This window comes from Curcuma longa, chromosome 4, assembly GCF_044706935.1.
Source record: "Curcuma longa cultivar G26 ecotype Majalengka, Jawa Barat chromosome 4, ITB_CL_G26_1.1, whole genome shotgun sequence".
Taxonomy (NCBI): Eukaryota; Viridiplantae; Streptophyta; class Magnoliopsida; order Zingiberales; family Zingiberaceae; genus Curcuma; species Curcuma longa.
In genome coordinates this window covers 12,008,803-12,028,891 of record NC_133864.1, presented here as the reverse complement: position 1 = coordinate 12,028,891, position 20,089 = coordinate 12,008,803, and the positions used below count along the sequence as shown (strand labels likewise).

At 38.3% G+C, this 20,089-nt stretch overlaps 4 protein-coding genes and 1 pseudogene across 6 annotated transcripts; 3 read left to right on the top strand and 2 right to left on the bottom strand.

The window, feature by feature from the left end:
• The first annotated feature begins 1,058 nt into the window (after positions 1-1,058).
• On the top strand, positions 1,059-6,300 carry LOC141828170 (GRF1-interacting factor 3-like). 2 transcript variants are annotated; one of them, XM_074715542.1, is made up of 5 exons: positions 1,059-1,250; positions 2,543-2,670; positions 4,710-4,786; positions 5,601-5,685; positions 5,758-6,300. In XM_074715542.1, exons 2-5 carry the CDS (start codon positions 2,593-2,595, stop codon positions 6,163-6,165), a joined length of 648 nt encoding a protein of 215 aa, XP_074571643.1. In that variant the 5' UTR covers positions 1,059-1,250; positions 2,543-2,592; the 3' UTR covers positions 6,166-6,300. The 2 variants fall into 2 exon arrangements, with proteins under 2 accessions (XP_074571643.1, XP_074571642.1); XM_074715541.1 differs by having other exon boundaries at positions 5,755-6,300.
• Positions 6,301-7,462: 1,162 nt separating this feature from the next.
• Positions 7,463-8,613, top strand: LOC141827455 (homeobox-leucine zipper protein ATHB-13-like). Its single transcript, XM_074714704.1, has 3 exons — positions 7,463-7,629; positions 7,715-8,070; positions 8,162-8,613. The coding sequence occupies exons 1-3, from the start codon at positions 7,530-7,532 to the stop codon at positions 8,462-8,464; spliced, it is 759 nt and encodes a 252-aa protein (XP_074570805.1). The 5' UTR covers positions 7,463-7,529; the 3' UTR covers positions 8,465-8,613.
• Positions 8,614-10,257: 1,644 nt separating this feature from the next.
• On the top strand, positions 10,258-15,927 carry LOC141828003 (F-actin-capping protein subunit beta). 2 transcript variants are annotated; one of them, XM_074715354.1, is made up of 8 exons: positions 10,258-10,466; positions 11,145-11,215; positions 11,354-11,467; positions 11,635-11,717; positions 11,806-11,879; positions 11,987-12,106; positions 15,374-15,443; positions 15,585-15,927. In XM_074715354.1, the coding sequence occupies exons 1-8, from the start codon at positions 10,338-10,340 to the stop codon at positions 15,635-15,637; spliced, it is 714 nt and encodes a 237-aa protein (XP_074571455.1). In that variant the 5' UTR covers positions 10,258-10,337; the 3' UTR covers positions 15,638-15,927. The 2 variants fall into 2 exon arrangements, with proteins under 2 accessions (XP_074571455.1, XP_074571453.1); XM_074715352.1 differs by having other exon boundaries at positions 10,260-10,466; positions 15,374-15,469.
• Positions 15,928-16,645: 718 nt separating this feature from the next.
• On the bottom strand, positions 16,646-17,456 carry LOC141826020 (uncharacterized; annotated as a pseudogene).
• A 925-nt stretch (positions 17,457-18,381) lies between these two features.
• Positions 18,382-19,463, bottom strand: LOC141828508 (ethylene-responsive transcription factor RAP2-4-like). The gene has a single exon (XM_074715950.1). It carries the CDS (start codon positions 19,359-19,361, stop codon positions 18,549-18,551), a length of 813 nt encoding a protein of 270 aa, XP_074572051.1. The 5' UTR covers positions 19,362-19,463; the 3' UTR covers positions 18,382-18,548.
• Positions 19,464-20,089: the final 626 nt, after the last annotated feature.

Sequence of the window (20,089 nt, the reverse complement as noted above, 5' to 3'; positions counted from 1 at the left end):
TATTTAATTCACGATGTCATAATATTTAATTTGTGCAAACAACACCTAATTAAACTTCATGTTTGAATCATGGATTTTGACACAAAATAGTACCTAGGATGGATTGGAGAGGCGTACTCAAGAGGAACACAACATGAGGTGGACTTGATAAGCAAATAAATAGGCATGTGAAGCATAGCATGTTGGAGAAAGTTTCAAGGGTTGGACATTTGAAGAATTGAAGGATTAAAATGAGGTAAAGTTAATGGTAACATAAAGCATCAACAAAGTTGAAGATTTGAAAATAAGAGAATCATAAATATTATGAATGAAAATATGATCTTAGGGAGTTTGGGTCAAAGACTTGAAATTTAATTAAATATAAGTGTTTTTTTTTCATTAGGTATTCAAGCCTAAGCCCGACTAATCTTAAGGTGAGTGGTTTGGTCCTACAAACCAACTCCCCTGATAAATCCGAGAAATGAAGATGAATTTGATGGAGCAGTTAGCACTAGTGGTTTGAGCACCCTGAATGTACAATAGAGCCCTATGTGAGAATCAAACTCTAATTGCATGAATTTATTCCACCTTTCTAATTGTCATTTCATCGGCCCTTGGGGGCTAAATACAAGGGTTTGTAAATCATATAATTTTAAAATTTTAATTGAGCAGATCAAATTTCTAATCCTTATATAGCCTTAGTTACTATTTATTTTGATTTTTAAAAAAAATTGGCTAAATTGCCATAATTGGAGGGGCATTTTGTTTTGTGCCAGCATGGGACTAATTGAGGCTAAAAGCGAAAATTCGATGGGTCTGGTTAAAAGTTCAATCGAAAATGGGGATTAATTAATATTTAGGATTTATGTTGGACTTGAATTTCAAACTGTTTTCCAATTGAACCGGACCAGACCGGGTTGACTGATTGATTGATGATATTTTGGATCTAGGGTTTGATTTTGTGCATTAACACCTTGCACAAGCCTTTCTCAGCCGCCTCCCCCTTTCCTGCGTCCTCACCGACGTCCCTCCTCGCCGTCGGTCAGCTCCAACGACCGCCCAGTCTCCTTCTCCGTCAGTTCACCTACTGCACCAGTCTTCTCAATCAAAGAAAACCGGCCGCCCTTTTTGCAGCCGTTCCTGGTTGTGCGTTCTCATACGTTACTCCTGCCGTCACTGTTCCTTCCTCTGTCTAATGACTCTGTTGAGCGGCAGGATTCTGTGATCTTTTCTATCAGATCTTACTATCCTCTGCAACCCAAGTCGTCGAGGTAGGACTCTATCCAGCTATGCTTCTCATGTATCGGGTAGCTCGATATTGATCGTTGTTCATACACTATAAAGGGTCATCCTAATCTCATGTGTCGGGTAGCTCGATATTGATCGTTGTTCATACACTATAAAGGGTCAACCTAACCCTATGTTGCAGCGGATGGCTTTGTGATGTTTGGCGATGTGGTCAATTTAGGTGGTCGTCGTGGGGGTTCGTATCTGTTGGATGACTGAGTGATTCTGGCTAGAAACTGAATGGACTTATGTGTTCTGGTAACATCTGTGTATTTGAAGTATTTTTGTGTGTGTTGGCGCAGTGTCTAGCGTCACGTGGCAGATTGGATAGAGGCGAGGTTTGGTTAGCTGCACCTGGTTGGATGTGGCATGTGGAAATTGTATATGTTTTGCGGTCTCTGCTGTTGAGGATATAAGTGTGTTCTCATAATCAGTTTGGGTTCAGAAGTTAAAGGTGAGATGGTTTCTGTTGAGTGTGAGGGAAAAAATTCCGGATTATTTGTAAACTCAATCTGGGCTTGAATTAGCTACTCACATAGGCCAAAACCTATAGTTATCTATGCAAGAATTCATGTTCTGGCTATTCTCTTTCACACATAATCATTCCATGTATGGACAGACACAAGGTACTGTTATCAGTTGTGTTGAGAGTGCAGTGTAAAATTCAGGGTTCCGCAATGTGCAACTGATTGTTTGATGACATACAAGTAGTTCATACAATAGTTTGCAAGATTATACCTATATGGATGGTTGTAGCTGCCATAGTGATATTCATATTTACTGCTTTCGACTCAGTTTTTCTTAGTTTATTCTCTTCTCTTGCCTCTGGGGTCTTGAGAGGACACTGCATAGACTTCATGATTTGTTCAAGAAGAGTATTTATAAATACTTTGAGATTCGTCTTTTATTCTGTTATGTGCTATGTGCTTTACTTCTGTAATCTGTACCGAGGCATGAAAAAACTATATTTTGACATCAAGTTTTGCTTTCAATGATGAATGTAGATATTCTAATATTCACTATGTTTTATATGTTTTCCACTTTGTTTATGTCTCTTATATGATGTGTGGTTCTGGCTGGACATTGATTAGCGTTGCTATGTCATTGCTCACTGCTGACACAATTATGCTGCTGGCATAGCGACATTCCAAGCTAATAGCATGAGGATCCATTTGGGCAGTAACATCTTTTGAGGCACTATGGAGCTAATTTGACTAAATTTTTTATAAATTTGGGTTTACTCGTCACATATCTAATATTATTTTTGTTTTTATAGTGGCATATAGGCATAAGGTTTGGTTCAAGAAGAAGCAGAAACCAAGCAGCATGCAGCAATCTCCACATTCGCTAGCCCCCATGTCAGCAGCCCCTGTTGCGAATATTACAACAGAACAAATTCAAAAGGTTTGTTTTCCTTATCCATGACTATGTTCACAATGCCTATCTGCAGTTCTTGTTAAGTTTAGATTCAAAGTTTCCATCGGCAGTGAAACTTTTTGATTGTTATCTTGTTGATGAATTAATTTTGCAGTGATTATTATTGGTTCTCGTGAACACTGGAACTGGAAATTTTGGGTTTTACTACCTTCTTTTTAAATTTGCAAGCCATCAAATACCTTACGATTGCAAAGCATCCCCTTAAGGCTTGTATCTGGTCTCAGCCATCAATGGCTCTGTTAGTCTCCCTGTTAATGACCTGTTGAGCCAAAAAGAAAGATAATTTCCTAGAACCAAGGCTCTAAAAGATGAAATAAAAATAGCAACAACAATAACAACAACCAAGTCTTATCCCACTAGGTGGGGTTGGCTATGAAATAAAAATAGCAGAAAGGCCAAATTAGGAAAAGAGAGATTTGTTGTTGAAAGAGAGCAATATCAACATTATTCACTGTTATTTCAATGAGGGCCATTATTTGGTACTTGGAATATGGAAGGAAACGAGTAATTGAGACTGATCAGTTAATTGATCTCTAACCTCTAATGTATCATCAGGGTTAGAAAATTTATTTTTTCTGTTTCTCTTTTAATTGTGATTACCTTCTACCTTAGAACTACACTTTCTTCACCAACAGGAAAACATTACCACTTCAACCACTATAATCTAGCCTATGATCCCTCTGCATATTTGCTCCCTCTGTGATCAAAGATGCTCATTGAAAAAGTATGGGTTAGAGGTTAGGAGGGAGAAAGATTTGATCCAAGACCATATTTCACATTTCAATTACTTTGTCCTTTACCTCTGAGATTGTGTCTTTAATTTAAGGAACAGAAGAGAAGTAGAACGGGTCTCACTAAGCTATGCTTTCTCGGTAATATTAAAAACCCATCATTCTGAAGTCTTAGGAGTCAACTATTCTAATCTAGTGGCAGAGGATGTAGGTCTACTAAGAGTTAAATGGTTATATTAAGTCTCAATTTCTCAGAAAAAGTATTTCAATCTTGAGCTTGAATGTCAACATCAACCAGATGATAATGCTATTTTATGATTACATGGATCCATTTTTTCCCTTAGTCATGTTTTTCTTTTGTACATGTTATAGTATATGTTGCTGCACTTTTTTTTTTTCTATTTCCAGCACTTAAAATGGACCGTTCATCACATTTAGTCCATAAAATTACCTTTTAATATACCTAATTTCCAATCCTAATATTGATGCAGAATTATTCTATTTTTTTAGTTTGCAAAATATTGTCAAAGATTACTTGTTAAGAGTCCACTCAATCTCATTTTGATCTGACAAAGATACAAATCCTCTTTATAAGGTGTAATTGTTTGGTTGAAAAAAATGTCTCTTTTTGTCAAACTACATTGCTGTGATATATATGAGGTGTAATTGTTGGTTAGACTAGTTTTTTCACTTTGAAAGTTCAATTCTATTGCTAGAACTTTTTAACATATAATCCATTGTCATTATTCATATTTTAACTCAAAAGATGCAATAAAATCCTGCAAGAACAATAATGTTGTTATCCTTTATTATTCTTTTTTAACTCTTGATTATAATAACTCCAGCAGTCATAGTAAATGCTGGAAAGCACTGTGTTCTAAGAATTTTGATTTTCAGACATTCAATTTATGCATTTCTTGAAATCCAATTTCTAGATCTTGGAAGACCCAGCAAGCTATTCTCTTATGCTGTTGTTCTTATCCAGGGAACATGGATTCTATAGAAACTAGGTTTGCCTTGGTCTTATTTTATGTCTTGAAGCTATCTGTGAGGCCGTTGCTTAGGAAATATGATTCTTTGACCAAAAGTGTGTCTCCCGAGATTTGATTTCTTGGAAATATGATTCTTTGACTGGAGATGTCTATGTGTGTCTTATTCAACATTTTTATTATAGAGTCATTTAAGATTTTTTTTTTTTAAGTTCCTCGGATTGTTGATCAACTCAAAGCAAAGGTGGTTTACTCTGCTTCATTATTGGTTAATTTTTCAATGCAGTACTTGGATGAGAATAAGCAGCTCATTTTGGCAATATTGGAAAATCAGAACCTTGGGAAATTGGCTGAATGTGCTCAGTGAGTTGATTAATTTACTTGATATTTTTTTATCACTATTTATATGGGTTCTCCTTTGTCAATCATTTTATTTCAAGGTACGTATATTTTAGTAATGATTAGAACATCACCTGTCCTGGCAAGAAAAAGTTTTGTGCTAGACTAGTGACATAGAATGTGTGGATTAGTCTGTAAGCGCATGTGTGCGCTTCTGCACTTACAAAGGAAGGAAAATAGACACGAAATACGCTGATAGAAAAATTTTCTAAGTAGTAATTTTTCCTCCATTTCCTTTGATAGAAAAACTGGAGAATGCAAATTATTTCCTTTTCTTTTCAAATCTATTTCTATTAATGTTTCTTTTGATGTTTTTAAGAAATATAGTTTTGAAATTTAAGTTTTCCTCTCTTTCTTGAAACATGACACTTTAAATGATGGGAACTGCTTGAATCTTTTCCTAATGATGTTTTGTTGTCCCTATGGAGTTTTTTGGGTTTCAATTGGTTCCCATTCCTGCCAGGTTCTGTTTGCTCCAAGCTTACCTTCATGGTAAGATGAAATTGATATTATTGATGTCATAACCTTTAAGGATTTATTAAGTTTGAACTAATATATAACTTGCGTATTAGTTTATTGATGCAAAGGGAGATGCCTCTGTTACATTTTACCATTCGTGCCACTTGTTCATGCCTCCCTAAATAGGCAGGGAGTACTTTTATGGTGATGATGGATACATAACTCGGTTTTTATTTGTTACATGGGATGAAAAATGTATCTATTCTTTTTTTAATTGATGATTATAAACATAGGTATCATTGTTGAACCTATGAATCAGGTACCAAGCGCAGCTTCAGAAAAATCTACTTTATCTTGCTGCAATTGCTGATGCTCAACCTAATGCACCTGCAGTTCGTCCCCAGGTCAGTTAGGTTCCATCTGCAAATTTATTATTTTTACTCCTAAACTAATGCTTTTTTTTTTGTGCTTAGCAGATCATGCCACACGGTACGATACCACAGGGAAGCCCTTTCATGCAACAATCACCCATCTTCCCTCGAGGTCCTCTTCCATATAATCCTCAACAAATGCAAGGGCAGCTACATCCCCAACCCCCAGGAATGGTGTTCCCAGGCCATATGGGCATTAGGCCCGGCGCTGTCAACGGCTTACATGGCTCGCATACTGAACCATCTCATGGTGGCACTGCTAATCCCCTCACAACTCCAAGCTTGTCTGGATTCCCACCAACCAACTCAGATGGACGTGGGAGTAAGCAAGAAGCCGGCATCGCCATGGTACCTGCCGTAGCTGAGAGCCACAGGAACTCAGGAAGTGAGCCTGTCAGTGGGGATGCTGATCAATCACATGCTAAAAGACCAGAGGATACAAAGACACCATGAGAGACTTCGTCTCACATGGTTAGCCAATCAGTGGACTGTATGTATACTTGACGACCAACTACTGCATGAGTAATGGCTGTGTAATCTAACTTAATGTGTTTGGTGCCAGGTCTTAATCTTATCTAGTTTAGGGTCGATGGGTGTTTGATGGGAATTGGCATTGTGCATGCCTTGGCAAGTAAAAATATAAATGATCACTTCCATTCCCCTGTTTGCTACCAGCTGCGAGAATGGAAATTAGAAATAATGCCCCACTATTTGATGATTTGCAAGTAATTCCATTTTCCAGAACGATGGGAACAGAGGAACCCTCGTATTTAGAAATAACGCCCCACTTGCTTCCTGTGAGTTTATTTTGGTTTGTGGTTTTAATTTGACATATTTTGACTTGATCATTGCCTTAACTAATATAATTAATAAGAAGACAAATAACTTTATAATTACATGATAAAACTGATGTAATTTTTACTTTTACTATTAATTTCGGAGATGATCGATTGGTTATCAAAATAAATTAAAAAACATCATAAAAATTTTAAATATAATGTATGTATTTTAAGTGAGATTTGAATTCTCACTCATTAGCTACTAAATCATTTCACGATTTTACCTCGAGGACGACTGATTCAATTGCCATGCAGGGTAAGAAGATGAAAAGTAAGAAAATGTGTGTGGGGGCATGCTTCACCAATCTCAAAGACATAGAGTGCTATTCCATTCGATGCAAAGGACTAGACATTATAAACAAACAAAGGTTCACAGTAGCTATACGTGGGTTGGGTTAGGTAGCTGTCTCAGCCGCTCATTGGACCCACCCAACCATCAATCCATCCATCCATCCCTACCCTACCCTACCCTACCCTCCTTTTCCTTTAAAGAAAGGGGCCATGCACAGCATACCACCCCACCCCACTTAAAAACTCATTTTGTCATTGTCTAGCTAAGAATCTCAATGCAAATTTCTCAAGGAAAGAGAAGAAAAGTTACAGTGCACTTGGTGAACACATTGCCAAGAGTAAGATTTACACTTTTCCTTTTACATAGCACTGTAAAATACAATCGAGTCTAGCCAAAATTTATATTATATATTTAATTTATTTAATTATAAGTTAATCAAATTAAGTTAAATTAAAATGATTTATTATTTACCGTCCTACTTTTACTTTTACACTTAGATTTACTGTGCCATCATGTCTTTCCATATATGATCATCCACCAGTTTCTGTGAATCTGCAGAGACCACCTCAAACTTTTAATTTAATCGCCATCGATGATCGATCCCCTCCACTCACTCCTTTTCTTCCCTTTCACTACCTTCCCTAGCTAGCTTCCCACCGTGCGTGCTGCTGCGAATTGATTGATGTATGGCCTCATCATCCCCTTCCTTCTTCTCTGTGCCAGTGCCACAAATGCATCTGCCACGTGAGGAAGCGCACCGAGAAGTACTCCTCCTAGATCTCAGAGGTGAGCTCACTGGTGTACTTGATCCTCCCAGCCAGCTTGAAATTGGAGCCGGCTGCAATTGAACTCTTTGATTCGAGTGGTGCAGTGACGGGGAAGAGAGCCGTACCCTTCTCAGGGATCGACAATGGCGAGGACGAGTTATCGGAGGACGACGGCATGCAAGCCGGGGAGAGGAAGAGGAGATCACTGAGCAAGGAGCAGGTGAGGACGCTGGAGAAGAGCTTCGAGCAGGGGAACAAGCTGGAGCCTGAGAAGAAGATGCAGCTGGCCAGGGCTCTTGGGCTGCAGCCGAGGCAGGTGGCCATCTGGTTCCAGAACAGGCGAGCCAGGTGGAAGACCAAACAACTGGAGAAGGATTACGATGCCCTCCGCAGGCAGCTCGAGGCGATCAAATCAGAGAACGAGGCTCTCCGAGCACACAACGAGAAACTCCAAGCTGAGGTTACGTTAATTGGTGCTTCATTCTTTCTCCACGACTTCATCGTCGAGTAGTTTGATTTGATTCGACTGGATGCATGCTAAAATCGTGCAGATCTTGGCTCTCAAAGGCAGAGATACATCAGAACCGATCAACCTCAATAAAGAAACTGAAGCCTCGTGCAGTAACCGAAGTGAGAGCAGCTCCGGGAGAACTTCAATGGCTATGGAGAGCTGCTCCTTCCACCCTCGCCATGGCCTCGCTCTCTTTGCCTCCGTCAGGCCAGCGGAGATGGAAATGGACTGCCCCAAGATCGAGCACTGCATCGCCGAAGGAAGCTTCAGCAACTTGCTATGCAGCTTGGAGGACCACGATGCCACCTTCTGGCCATGGCCGGACCAGCACAGCTTCCACTGACGCGATCAGTCTCAGACAATCACGCTGCATCGATCGGCGCGACTTGAATTCTTCCTAATAAGTAATTTACATGAGTCCTTCGAGTGCCCTCCCTCGGTTGCATTAAATATTATATATAACAGCACTTGAATTCAACGTAACCTTATAATCTAAACTCGAACTCTGCATTGAACTCATGAATTCAAGCTAAGGCATTTCATACATCTTCTAGTTGCTGCAAGTAGAGATTTTTCCTTCATGTAATTTACCATTCGATGCTCATAAAGAATTGTAAGAGTCGAGTTGAGCTAGCTAGGGATCAAGAAGCTAAGCTAAGATATACAGGAGGAAGGAGACAAGGTGTGTGGAAAGTGGTCCGTCATTGGTTTTGCTAGCAATGTTTGCTGCTGACAATGGAGCGGGAGCTTTAACCGTAGTACCCCACTGGAAAAGTCCTACTTCAGTTTTGTGATGAGAGAAGCATGTGGTTCGCTGCCATTTTTGTTCTGCAAGCTTTTTCATTGTGATGATGGCGATACTGCAATGCCTTCGTACTTTTGTATATATATGCTTAATTAGTGTGGAGTGGACGACTCTAAAATAAAGAGAAAATATTTGAGTTAGACTCAAAATGATAAAGAAATAATAAAATTAAGGTTGATATAGGTAAATATCATCTAATGTCATATCAAGTCTAGTTTGATGACTCTAAGACGTATTAAATTGATTACGATATAATAGAATTGTTGAAATATGTAAGGTTGAATCTTAACGAGGTAATAATCTTTCCTTTACGGTCATAATTAACTACCAACAAAATTTTCAATTTTATTTTACCTCATATATAATAATTTAAAAATTTTATAACAAACAATCATTTTTATCTTCTGAACCACAATAAAATATCACAGGAATTATATTTACTTATTGATTACGTTATAATATAAAAAAATTAAAAGAATGTCTCTTTAATTTTTAAATTTTTATCTTCTGACCACAATAAAATACCGCAGAAGGAGTGTCTATTTTAAAATTTTTTTATCAAAAAATATGTCCCACTTCATTTTTACCATATATATATATATATATATTTCTATAAATTTTAAAATTGAAATCGAATTGAATTATATAAATAATTAATATTTTTTTTAAATAAAATTTTGAAATAACCGAATTCAAAAATTTAAATTCGATCTATTAATTCAACTTAATCCAATTTTTATTTATTCTATTCATATTCATAGTATAACAGTTATGAAATCATAACTATTACAACGCAGATTCAATCTGTGCATTAACATTTATGTTGTAGTAATTATGAAATCAAGTTACAATATTAATATTTTAAAACGTTAAATATATCAGACGAATTATATTAATTACGAAATCATAAATACTACAATTTGAATATTTTTAAATGTTAAATATATCGAATAAGTTATAGTAACTACTAAACTGTAACTAGGTAACAATTATGATTTCATAACTTAATACAACGAATCCAATTTGTTCAGAAATTAAAATTTTAAATTTATATAAGAAATAATAATATTAAATCATATTGAATGATATTCGAGTAATTATTCATTAAGAAATGAAATAACCTTTTGATAAAAAAATAAAAATGAGATGAACGCCCTTTTAATTTTGTCCGATTTATTTTCCTTAAAAATTATATATAATTTATAAAGACACTGAGAAAAGAAAATCCAAAGAAAATATTTTTAATTTGAGTCGAGCTCTCACGAGGGAAACTCGGATAACACGAAACAGATCGCTCTCTATCTCCTCTTCTTTTTGTTTTTTATTTTCTTTCTTCCTTCTCCAAAACCACATCATCGTCCGCTGCTTTCCGACTTCGGAGTGCGCGAGGCGGAAGTAGATCCATCCGAGAATGGAGGCGGCCATGGATCTGATGCGGAGGATCTCTCCAAAGGAGAGCGAGACTGCTCTCTCCGCCTTGATGTCCTTGATCCCTCACCATTCCGCCGACCTTCTCTCGCAAGTCGACCTTCCTCTCCAGGTCCTCGCCTCTCGTTCCTTTCGCCTTTGTTCCTTATCTTCCGTGTGGTCTCTGGGTTGCATCTTTGGTTGCGGAAGCGGCGTTACTTTTTTCCCCCCATCGATTGACTTGATCTATCGTTCTTGTCGTTGATCTGTGCGGATATTGGGAAATTTCCTTTTTTTATAAGAGGGAGAGATAGCTCTCTCTACCTCCTGTTTCTTTCTCCCGTTTTTTTTTGCACAGTTCGTGTTTCGGTTTGTTTGTCTTCGCCAATTCTTATTGAGATAAATCTACGTTTAATGTCGTATAAATGCTTCGATTTGGTAAATCTAACCTCCTATGCATATTAACTCTTGAAAATTTTTTTGAAGGAACTCTTGTTTGACATTTTTTTTTTTGGCATTTTCAATTGTGTCTTCGACATCCCTTATCTGTCTGCAGAGTTGAAATTTTCTTCCATATTTACTGTAACTGAGAGAAAATTGTGATTTCTTGTGGATACAACCTATTGCCAAATTCCAACAATTTCACCTTAATTTGGAAACAGCCATCTGCCAAACTCCAACCTTTTCAATTTGCTAAATGATAATATGTTATGATTGCTTCATACGAATATCTGTGTTAGATTACACAAAGTAATTTGTACAAAAAGGATTCTAATGTTCTTATTTTTCTTTCTAATGTAATTATTTTTAGGTTTGTATGGACAATGTTTTGATGAAAGAATTTATTTTGTGTGAATACAACAGAGATGCAGATTCGTACAGGTAAACTTTATCTATTTGAGTCTCTATATTTTAGGATTATGCTATTACATTATTGTGTTTATTAGTTGGAAGCATCTAATTGTCATTGTCTGATGTTCCTGTAAGCCTTACTTTCCAAATATTTGATACTAATCTCAGGTCACCATGGTCTAATGTGTATTTTCCTCCCCTAGAAGATGGTACTCTTCCGTCTGATCAACTGAGAAAATTGGAAATTGAAGCAAATGAAGTTTTTTCTGTTTATTGTGAACAGTGAGGTCCTTAACTTTCTTTGTTTTAGCTGTAGTCATGGTTTGTTTTACATTTAAAATAATTCGTTTGTGCTCTTCATTGATATCATTAATTGTCTGCAGAATGTTGATTACTTTTCTTTGTTTTGTAGAGAGTAATGTCAACTGTTTTCCATTTTTTACTGATAGGTACTACGAGGGCGGTGTTTCATCAGTTTATGTTTGGGATGATGACAGCCAAGGATTTGTGGCTTGCTTTTTGATAAAGAAAGGTGAGTTCTTGTTTCTTAATTGGAAAATGCATTCTCTATTGAAGGAATGTAGCAACTTTCTAATTACATTTATTAATTTGGAGTGAAGATGGATCAAGTACAGCAGATGGTAAAAGAGGATATCTGCAGGAAGGGTCTTGGGATGCTATTCATGTTATAGAGGTCAATATTATATTGTCTTCAAGATAATTTAAGTTATATATTGTTTTCATACTTTCTGCTGACGACTCTTTTAGTGATAACTATTCAATCTTTATATGCACTAATAGGTTGGACTAGAGGAGGAGGGAAGAGCTCACTATTGCTTGACCAGTACTGTCATGCTGTCTTTAACAACTGAAAACAAGTCATCTGGAACCTTCAATCTTTCTGGATCAATCAGAAGACAGGTACTTGCATGTAATAATGACACACTTATCCTTTGACGGTTGAACATTTTTGTAATATTTACTTATCCGATAGGTTTGGAAACAAAGTGTCTGTCAAAGAAACTGGCTAATAATGATCTGGATATTAGACATCTGAAGGTTTTAATTATTTTCTCAAATAAGCATCTATCTGATTGCTTATGCATTCAGAACGCAAAGATTGAATAATGCATTCAGGGAGAAGCATTCATTATGCTAACAATGGTTAATCTTTCTCTGGTGACTTTGCATGAGGCAAAGATTGTTTTTTTTAGTGGTGATAATGGAAAAGTTGTCAGATAAGTCACCCTTTCTGTTGCTTAGGGACGGATCTATATAGGGACTGGAGGGGGTCATGGCCCCCTCTTAATAGCATTAATATATCATTACTATATAGGAATTTTTAATTTTCTTAGTATATATATTGTTTGGCTCTTTCAAAGATAAATATGTATAGTTGGTGTGATGATAAGATCCTTTGTTTTACACACAACTCAAGTTCGAATCCTCTCGTTTTTTAAAATTATTGTATTTTTATTTTCATCACTTATATGGCTCTACAGAACCTTTACCTTTTCACCTTTATATGGCTTCTTGTTCTTTCAAAATAATCGGATCATTTTCTTTGTTCAAGATTCTTCTCTCTTGTTCTGCCTAGTAATGAATAGTAACTAAGATTATATTTAGTCATGTTTTCATGTCCCAATTGAAGAGTTTGCATTTATTATCAAAGGGAAGATTACTGTTTTTACCAAAAGATATGCAAATCAAATTAGGATCTTGTAGTAATATAAGAACATGACTTTTTCTTGATTGAGCCCCTTATTTTTCGAGAGAAAAATCCTTGTGTTTATTTTTTTTTCATTTTGAATATGTTCCTATCTTCTATTTATTTTGAAGAAAATCTTAGGAATTAATCTCTCTAGTAGGCAGTTCTTTAAAGCAGCATACAACTGCATATAATAGACTTTGTGAAAAGGTAAACACTTGAGGGTTTTAGAAGGAATAGGGATGGTTTGACCCTTTGATGGATGTAGGCAAATAAGATATGTATTCGTTACTGATGCGGCAAAAATATGTTGCATTATTTGAGGTTGCTGACGATGCCTTCTAGTGGTGTGATCGACTTTGCGTGAATAACACACGTCAGAGGGCTTGCTGGGAGTTATCCGGCGAGGCCCCTTCTGATGTCTAAGACATCACGGGTGCTCCAAAGGAGAAGATAAAAATGTAGATGAAAGGAATTTAGGATTTGTGCAGGCATACCTCCTTTTATCATTACCTGTGCTATTTATATAACCTTATGCTCCCAAAACCCTAATGGGTTTTGGGTTGCGGTTTGCAGGTGCTGGAGAGGCTATTATTGGGGGTAACAATTACCTTTTATGCGTCACTTATACAACATGCAAACATGCAAAATAAGATATTCGGATATAAGAACGAAAAAAATAGCATATAGAAGTGCCGGGAGAGGTGAAGAGGCTGGAGTACATAAGCACAAGGAGATGAATGCCCAAGTAGAAGTAGATCTGTAGGGATACAAAGAAGAAACCCTTGTGTGGGGAAGCCCACGTAGAAGTCTAGTTAAGGAAAGAAGAGGTAGCAATGGTTAAAACTCAAACTCAGGAAGTTCATTCTAGCAGAGCTACGGAAGCTATAGCCAAGCTTGTTCACAAAGAAGAATCAATGAGTTAGGGTAATCATATTTACAAGGCAATATCATCATAAGCTGGACTAAGACCTCGTCAGATCTGCCAAGAAAAAGTAAAGAAGATTACTATGTGCAAACAATATAGCCATTGGACAAGATGAGAAATCCAATATAGTGAGAGGCATAGATAAGGAAAGAGAATAAAAAGGAATGCCTGAGTAGGCATAGCAACATTAGTAGCTCCCTACAACAAGCTGAGAGAAGCTTTGTTGCAGATGAGAAGTTCACACTCTTGGCAGCACTGTCTGGTGAGGCAAGATGCAATGACTAGTAGATTTGATGGTGGCTAAGGTGAAAGATTCTCAGCACAAGATAGTCGGATTTGGAGTTTGACAAATGTAGATGACCTAAGTGATTGAAAGAGCACCCATGATTTGGGTGGTGGCTGCTCACAATGACAAATGTATAGTGTTAGAGCGGGAGTGCATGCTGTCTAGGAACATAAGCATTGTGTTGCAGGTGGTAGGGCAATAAAAAATTCTTAGTCAGCAAGAGGTAGCTTCATTGGAAGTTGCACACATGAGGTTGTGGATCGACACTGTCATTGGTGTTGTGAAATTGTGAGGATGACAACATCGACATGTGGTCATGTGATAGTGTGAGAAGTTTTTACTGCTGAGGGAGGCACTGTTGCCTAAAGATTGCAAATGAGGTCTTCAGCTTTGGGTTACATCACAAGTTCTGGAGTTTCACAACTTACGTCATGAATGCCTACCTCGAGTACAATAGACAAATCTATGAAGCACTGGAGAAGGCCTAGAATGGATTTGCTCCATGATGAAGATTGTGAAAGAGAAGTCTCCAGTTTTGAATTGCATCATGGTTTATATAGTTGTGTCTCAAACCTTGTCCGGCCACTTTTTGTGTGCAGTAGACAGATCTATGAAGCATTGGAGAAACTGAGAGTAGATTTTCTCCAGAACAAATGCGAGAGAGAGATTGAAGAGAAGACACAGAAAACGCCTAAACCAAAAATATCAGCATGGGACTAAAACCACTTAATACCTAATAATACTCTAAACCGACCTAGTTGCTTGATTCAACCATTGTACCATATAAGAATAAACTTCCTAAAGTGATCTGTCTAACGCATGTTTGATTTGGTTGAATTATAGTGTCAATGGAGATGAGAAGGGAAGAGAACGGTGAAATGGGTGTAAAGAAATCATCATTTGATGGCTTTGGAAAAAAAAGGATGTTTGGATAAAGCTTGATGTAAGATTCAATTGCAAAAGGTTTTAGTGTTAAATTGCTATTTCGACTGAGGAAGAGACTCCAAATTCATTTATATACAGAGATAAGGATTTAGATAATTATGAAGACAAATGATTTTATTTTTAACAAGGATTTCGATTTTGCATATCAACCTTCAAGTCTTCTGTTGAAGACACGGCATACCTAGTTTTAATTGTCTCCAATAACCACCAGATTAGTATAATTAAATAATTTACTGGATTCAAGCACAACTCTTTTTTTTTAAAAAAAAACATTTTAATTGTCAAGCAAAGTCAAGTTAACTGACACTAATTTTAATGCAGATGACTCTTGATCTTCCCATCGCTGAGGGTCACCTATGCAACATGGGAAAGATGATCGAGGAGATGGAAGGTAAGCTTAGGAACTCACTGGATCAGGTAATTGTCTCTTTCACATCCTTGTATCAACCTGGTTTACTTAGCCATGAATACCTGTCAAGAACTTTCATACGATCCATTTTCCAAATTCTACTTTGTATTTTTCGTTGGACAGGTATATTTTGGGAAGACAAGGGAGATGGTCTGCACCTTAAGGCCACCACCTGAGGGGGTTCAACTTAGACTGCCTTGAAAACTGAAGCCACCAACTGAGGGGGTTCAACTTAGACTGCCTGGAAAACTGAAGCGAACTCTTGTGCATAGTTGAGTTACTAACGCCTTGCCATGCCAAATTTTGCGACTATCAATGCTTGGATTTGAGTTATGAATTGTTTAACTTAAAGATTAGTGAGAGTGACAAGTAACAATTTGAAACAAAAGCTTGCTTCACACAAATGGAATGTTGCGTTGATGGTTTGATTATGCTAATCAAGTTGGGTACTTGTTTTGGAGTCCATTTCAATCGCTATAGAATGTATGTAGTAGTTGAAATATGCAGCTTCCTTGAAAATGGGTGCCCGTTGACTTCCATGTTCCATCTTACGTTAAGATAGTTGACATTATCAGGTAGGTTAAGGTGATAGATACTACCTGCTCAAAGTGTTTTGGTAGCTTGATTGGGTACCCTCTTGGGGTTAGGGTGATCATGTTTCCATCTTACGTGTTGATTAATTCTCAGAGTGATCGGTTAGGATAAATTAGAAAGTGTTGATGGTGATCTGTCACAGTTCATTTTTTATGATTCACTATTAATTAGAGGGAAACCATTTCTGAAATGCATTGCAGTTGAATTTTGAATTTAAAATTTCTAGAATAGTCGAAGGGCATGTTGCAATGGGCGGTACTCCTCTCACTGATGCATGAATTTTGGAAGGTTAATTGTTTTGCCTTTACTCAAGTTAGAATAAAATTAACAAGCCGATAATTGACTCTTAGCATCACTTTGAATAATCAGTTGACTTTTTAATAAACTAAACTAGCTTGATCTCAAATTAATTTATTGACTTTGAATTGGAGCATCAGTTGACTTGTTTCATGTAGAAATCGTACGGAGGACTCTGAAAGTAACGACATTATTTTTCTCCATTTCGATTACATTAAATGGAAAGGAAAACAATGCAATATAATTCATGGCGATTGTAATCAGATCTAAAACATTTCAGAAACCGAACGAGCTCAAATCTTCATACACAATTAATTAAAAGCAGAAGTAACAGCGAAAGCAGCGAGAAGGAGCAGGAGGGAAGCAGCAAGCTGCGGCGCGTCGGACGGGAACGGCTCTTCGCTTGCCGGTGCATCGGCCGGCGACGGTGATGGTTCTTCTGTCGACGGGGCTGGGGGTGGTGGCGCAGGTGGAGAGCCAGTCGGTGTCAGAGTCGGAGCGGAGATTGGCGACGGCGACGGCGACGGCGACGAAGGTGCCTCTGATGACTGTGGCGCTGGAGATGGCGCTTTCGACGGCACTGTGCGTGCAGATTGACCAAAATTAAAAAAATAAAAACCAATAAAATAGAAGGAAAAAAATTACACAAATGACTCACATGGAGAAGAAGCGGGAGGAATTTCACCTGCAAACGCGAAAAGGAAACAGAAATTAATTGAATATTCGAAAAAGAGAGAGAGAAATTAAAGGAGAGCAGAGCAAGGGCCGGAGAGAGGCACCGCCGCCGCAACGCATTTCCGGCGCCTTCACGTCGCAGGCTGCCGGGAGGCCAAGTACGCGGCTGGTATTAAGCTCGACGCCGAGCTCGCGGGCTTGCTTCAGCGCGTCGCAGATGCAGGCGGGCGAGCCGATGACGACGTCGGCGACCCCGATGCAGCAGCCCGCGCTGGGGCTACTCGTGTTGCTGCCGTTGCTCACGTAGGGCAGGCAATCCAGCAGATCAGTCAGCACGCTCGAACAGTCCTCCGCCGCCGCCACCTTCCCTGCGGAGGCCGCCACGGCGGACGCCGCCACCATGAGCCCGACGGCTAACGCCGCTGCCATACTATATTCATTGCGCCTCAACGATTGCACCGAAAATTAACAATAAGTAATTAAAATTGCTTCAAAAATATATAGACGAAGAAACTGAAAAACGGAGAAATTTCTAGATTTTTGGTCGGATATTAATTGGAATTGGAGGCTTTTAAAGTATTCAAATCAATGTGATGAAAATCATGCCATATTTTCAGAAAGTTCATGAGCATGATGTGTATAATTGTTTATTATTATTTTTATATCAAATTTCATTACTTGTATGGAAATCAAATATTGCGTTTCCATAATTAGGGGGAAATAGCTGGTTGGTGTGAATATAATTATATTTTATGGTATAAAATAATACAAAAATGGTTGAGAATATCAATTATACATTTTAAACAAGGAAGTAAATGAACTAGAGTAACATTAAATAGGAGGGAAAATAATTCTAAAATTTCCCTACATGAGTTAATATATTACAATATTACTTAGTTTTCTTATTCTATTAGTGTTATCAATTAGTATTGATTAGAAAAACACATAGCTTAGCTATTATTATCTAGAATTTTGAAGGAATTCGATGATCGATGTTGGCAAGATCATGTGAGCCCTTTAATTGTTACTTGTCAATCCTTTCTCATAACACTATAATTCAATATTGGAGGAGAAAGAATTACCAATTATATTTACAATTTCATGAACTAAGTGACAAAGGGAGAGAGTAGTGGCTAAGTATTAGCTACATTGTCATCTTCACAATGTCTCTCATAATTAGAGGATTTTTAGAAGAAGTAATTTTGATGGCGTTCTTCACTGTCTTCTACCAATGAATTAACAAGAACAACAATTGTGCTATTGGACAGTAAGATTTTCGATCAGCTCGTGTCAAATCATCACAATCTGTTCTCTGCTAAACAGGAACACATCTTCTTTGCCTTTGACATGAGAAATTACAAAGTAAGAACACATCCTCTCCTGCAGATGCCATAAAAAGTAGCATGGCCAGAGTTGGCGACACATGCATAAAAAGTATAAGCAGCGCAGCATTCAGTTGGAGATGCCGATGATTCAACTTGCAGCGAGGCGACGGACCAATCCGAAGACCTGAATATCAAGCTAAGACAGAATCGAATCCCAGTCGATCTCCAGCGATGGATACTTTAATAGCTTAAGACACTCGGATTCGTCCCACGGAGCCTCGGCAAACTTCAGGTCCTGCATCTGCGAGGCTGCTAATGCGTCCACGGGTGGCTTCTCCTTTTCCTCCTCCGGCGAGGAGGACCGCTCTGAGGCAATGACTTCAGCTTTTGTGCTTCCGTGTTCGTTAGCGACGGCGCTGGCCTTTTCCTTTCTCGGCGAGGCCGCCGTGCTTTTGCAGATGGCGTCGAGCTTGGCGTCGACGGTGGAGAGGAGCGGGGAGGGAAAGTGAATCACGTTTCTCCAGGGGGCCGGGAAGTTAAGCCGCGCGGCGTCTCCGCGGAGCTTGAAGGCGGCGCGGTCGTAGGCCATGGCAGCATCCTCCGCGGTGTCGAAGGTGCCGAGCCAGACACGGGTTCGCTTCCTGGGGAGGCGAATCTCGGCCACCCACTTCCCCCAGTGCCGCTGCCGCACGCCGCGGTAGAGCTTGCTGGCTCGCTTCATGCGCTGCAGAACTGGCTTGTGGAACAGAGCGTGGCTTCGAGCAGGGGGGAGGAGGTCATCAACCACTGTCTGCTGGTTTACCTGACCCAACAAACTCGCCGGAACGAGGCCGACCGCCGGTAACGAAGAGGAAGAACAATTCAAAACAGGATTTTGATGAACAAAAGAGGAGAAAGAATAGGTTGAAAGATCAGGAACGTCATGGCCTGAAGCTTCTTCATCAGTAAAAGTGTCCATCAAAGCAAACAAAGCTCGCATGGCATTGCACTGATCCACTGCTGCAGCCATGAGACTAGAAACAACACCACCAAACTCAGAAGGGATGGAGGATGAGAAGAGAACAAATCAAAGATCACTGTTCTTCCTCCTCCTCAAACTGCATCGCTGGAGTTGAATCTCCTGGTGATGAAGAGAGACTTAATTATATAGCCACAGATGAATATTTATTGTGGGCATTATTCTTTTCCTTATTTTCATAATCAGTAATTAACAATTGTGTGGCTATGAATTGACTCTACTCAGTGGTGACATCAAAGGCCTTTTGTTTAGGAGATTGCAAAGGCAAGCATGGAAGGATTGCACTGAAAGATAAGTTTGTTTATGAGCAAGACAAGGAGATTAGACAAGTATTAGATGCCTTAAGCTCTATTAGGTGCTTAATGTCCTCTTCTAATGATGGTGATGTTGGTGGTTGGGAATTTAAGTGCATTATTCTTTTTGGCATTGAGCTTGAGGAAAGTTTAGGTAGTTTTACAAGGATGAGGAGGTTAGGGGATAAAATAGTTTTGGAGGCATTATAAAAATTTATCATCAAAAGCATCCTTATCTCTTTGTATAATTTAATAGACCCATTTAGTTCGTTTCTAGTGAGGTCAAGCGCCTAACCTTTGAAAAAAAACATAGCCAATAGATTTGATGGATAGATCACAATTTGACAAAAATGAATTTTGGCATGTATCCATTAATTTGCCATTTATGGAGTTAAAAGATTAGTTTTCTCCACTTCATCTCCTATT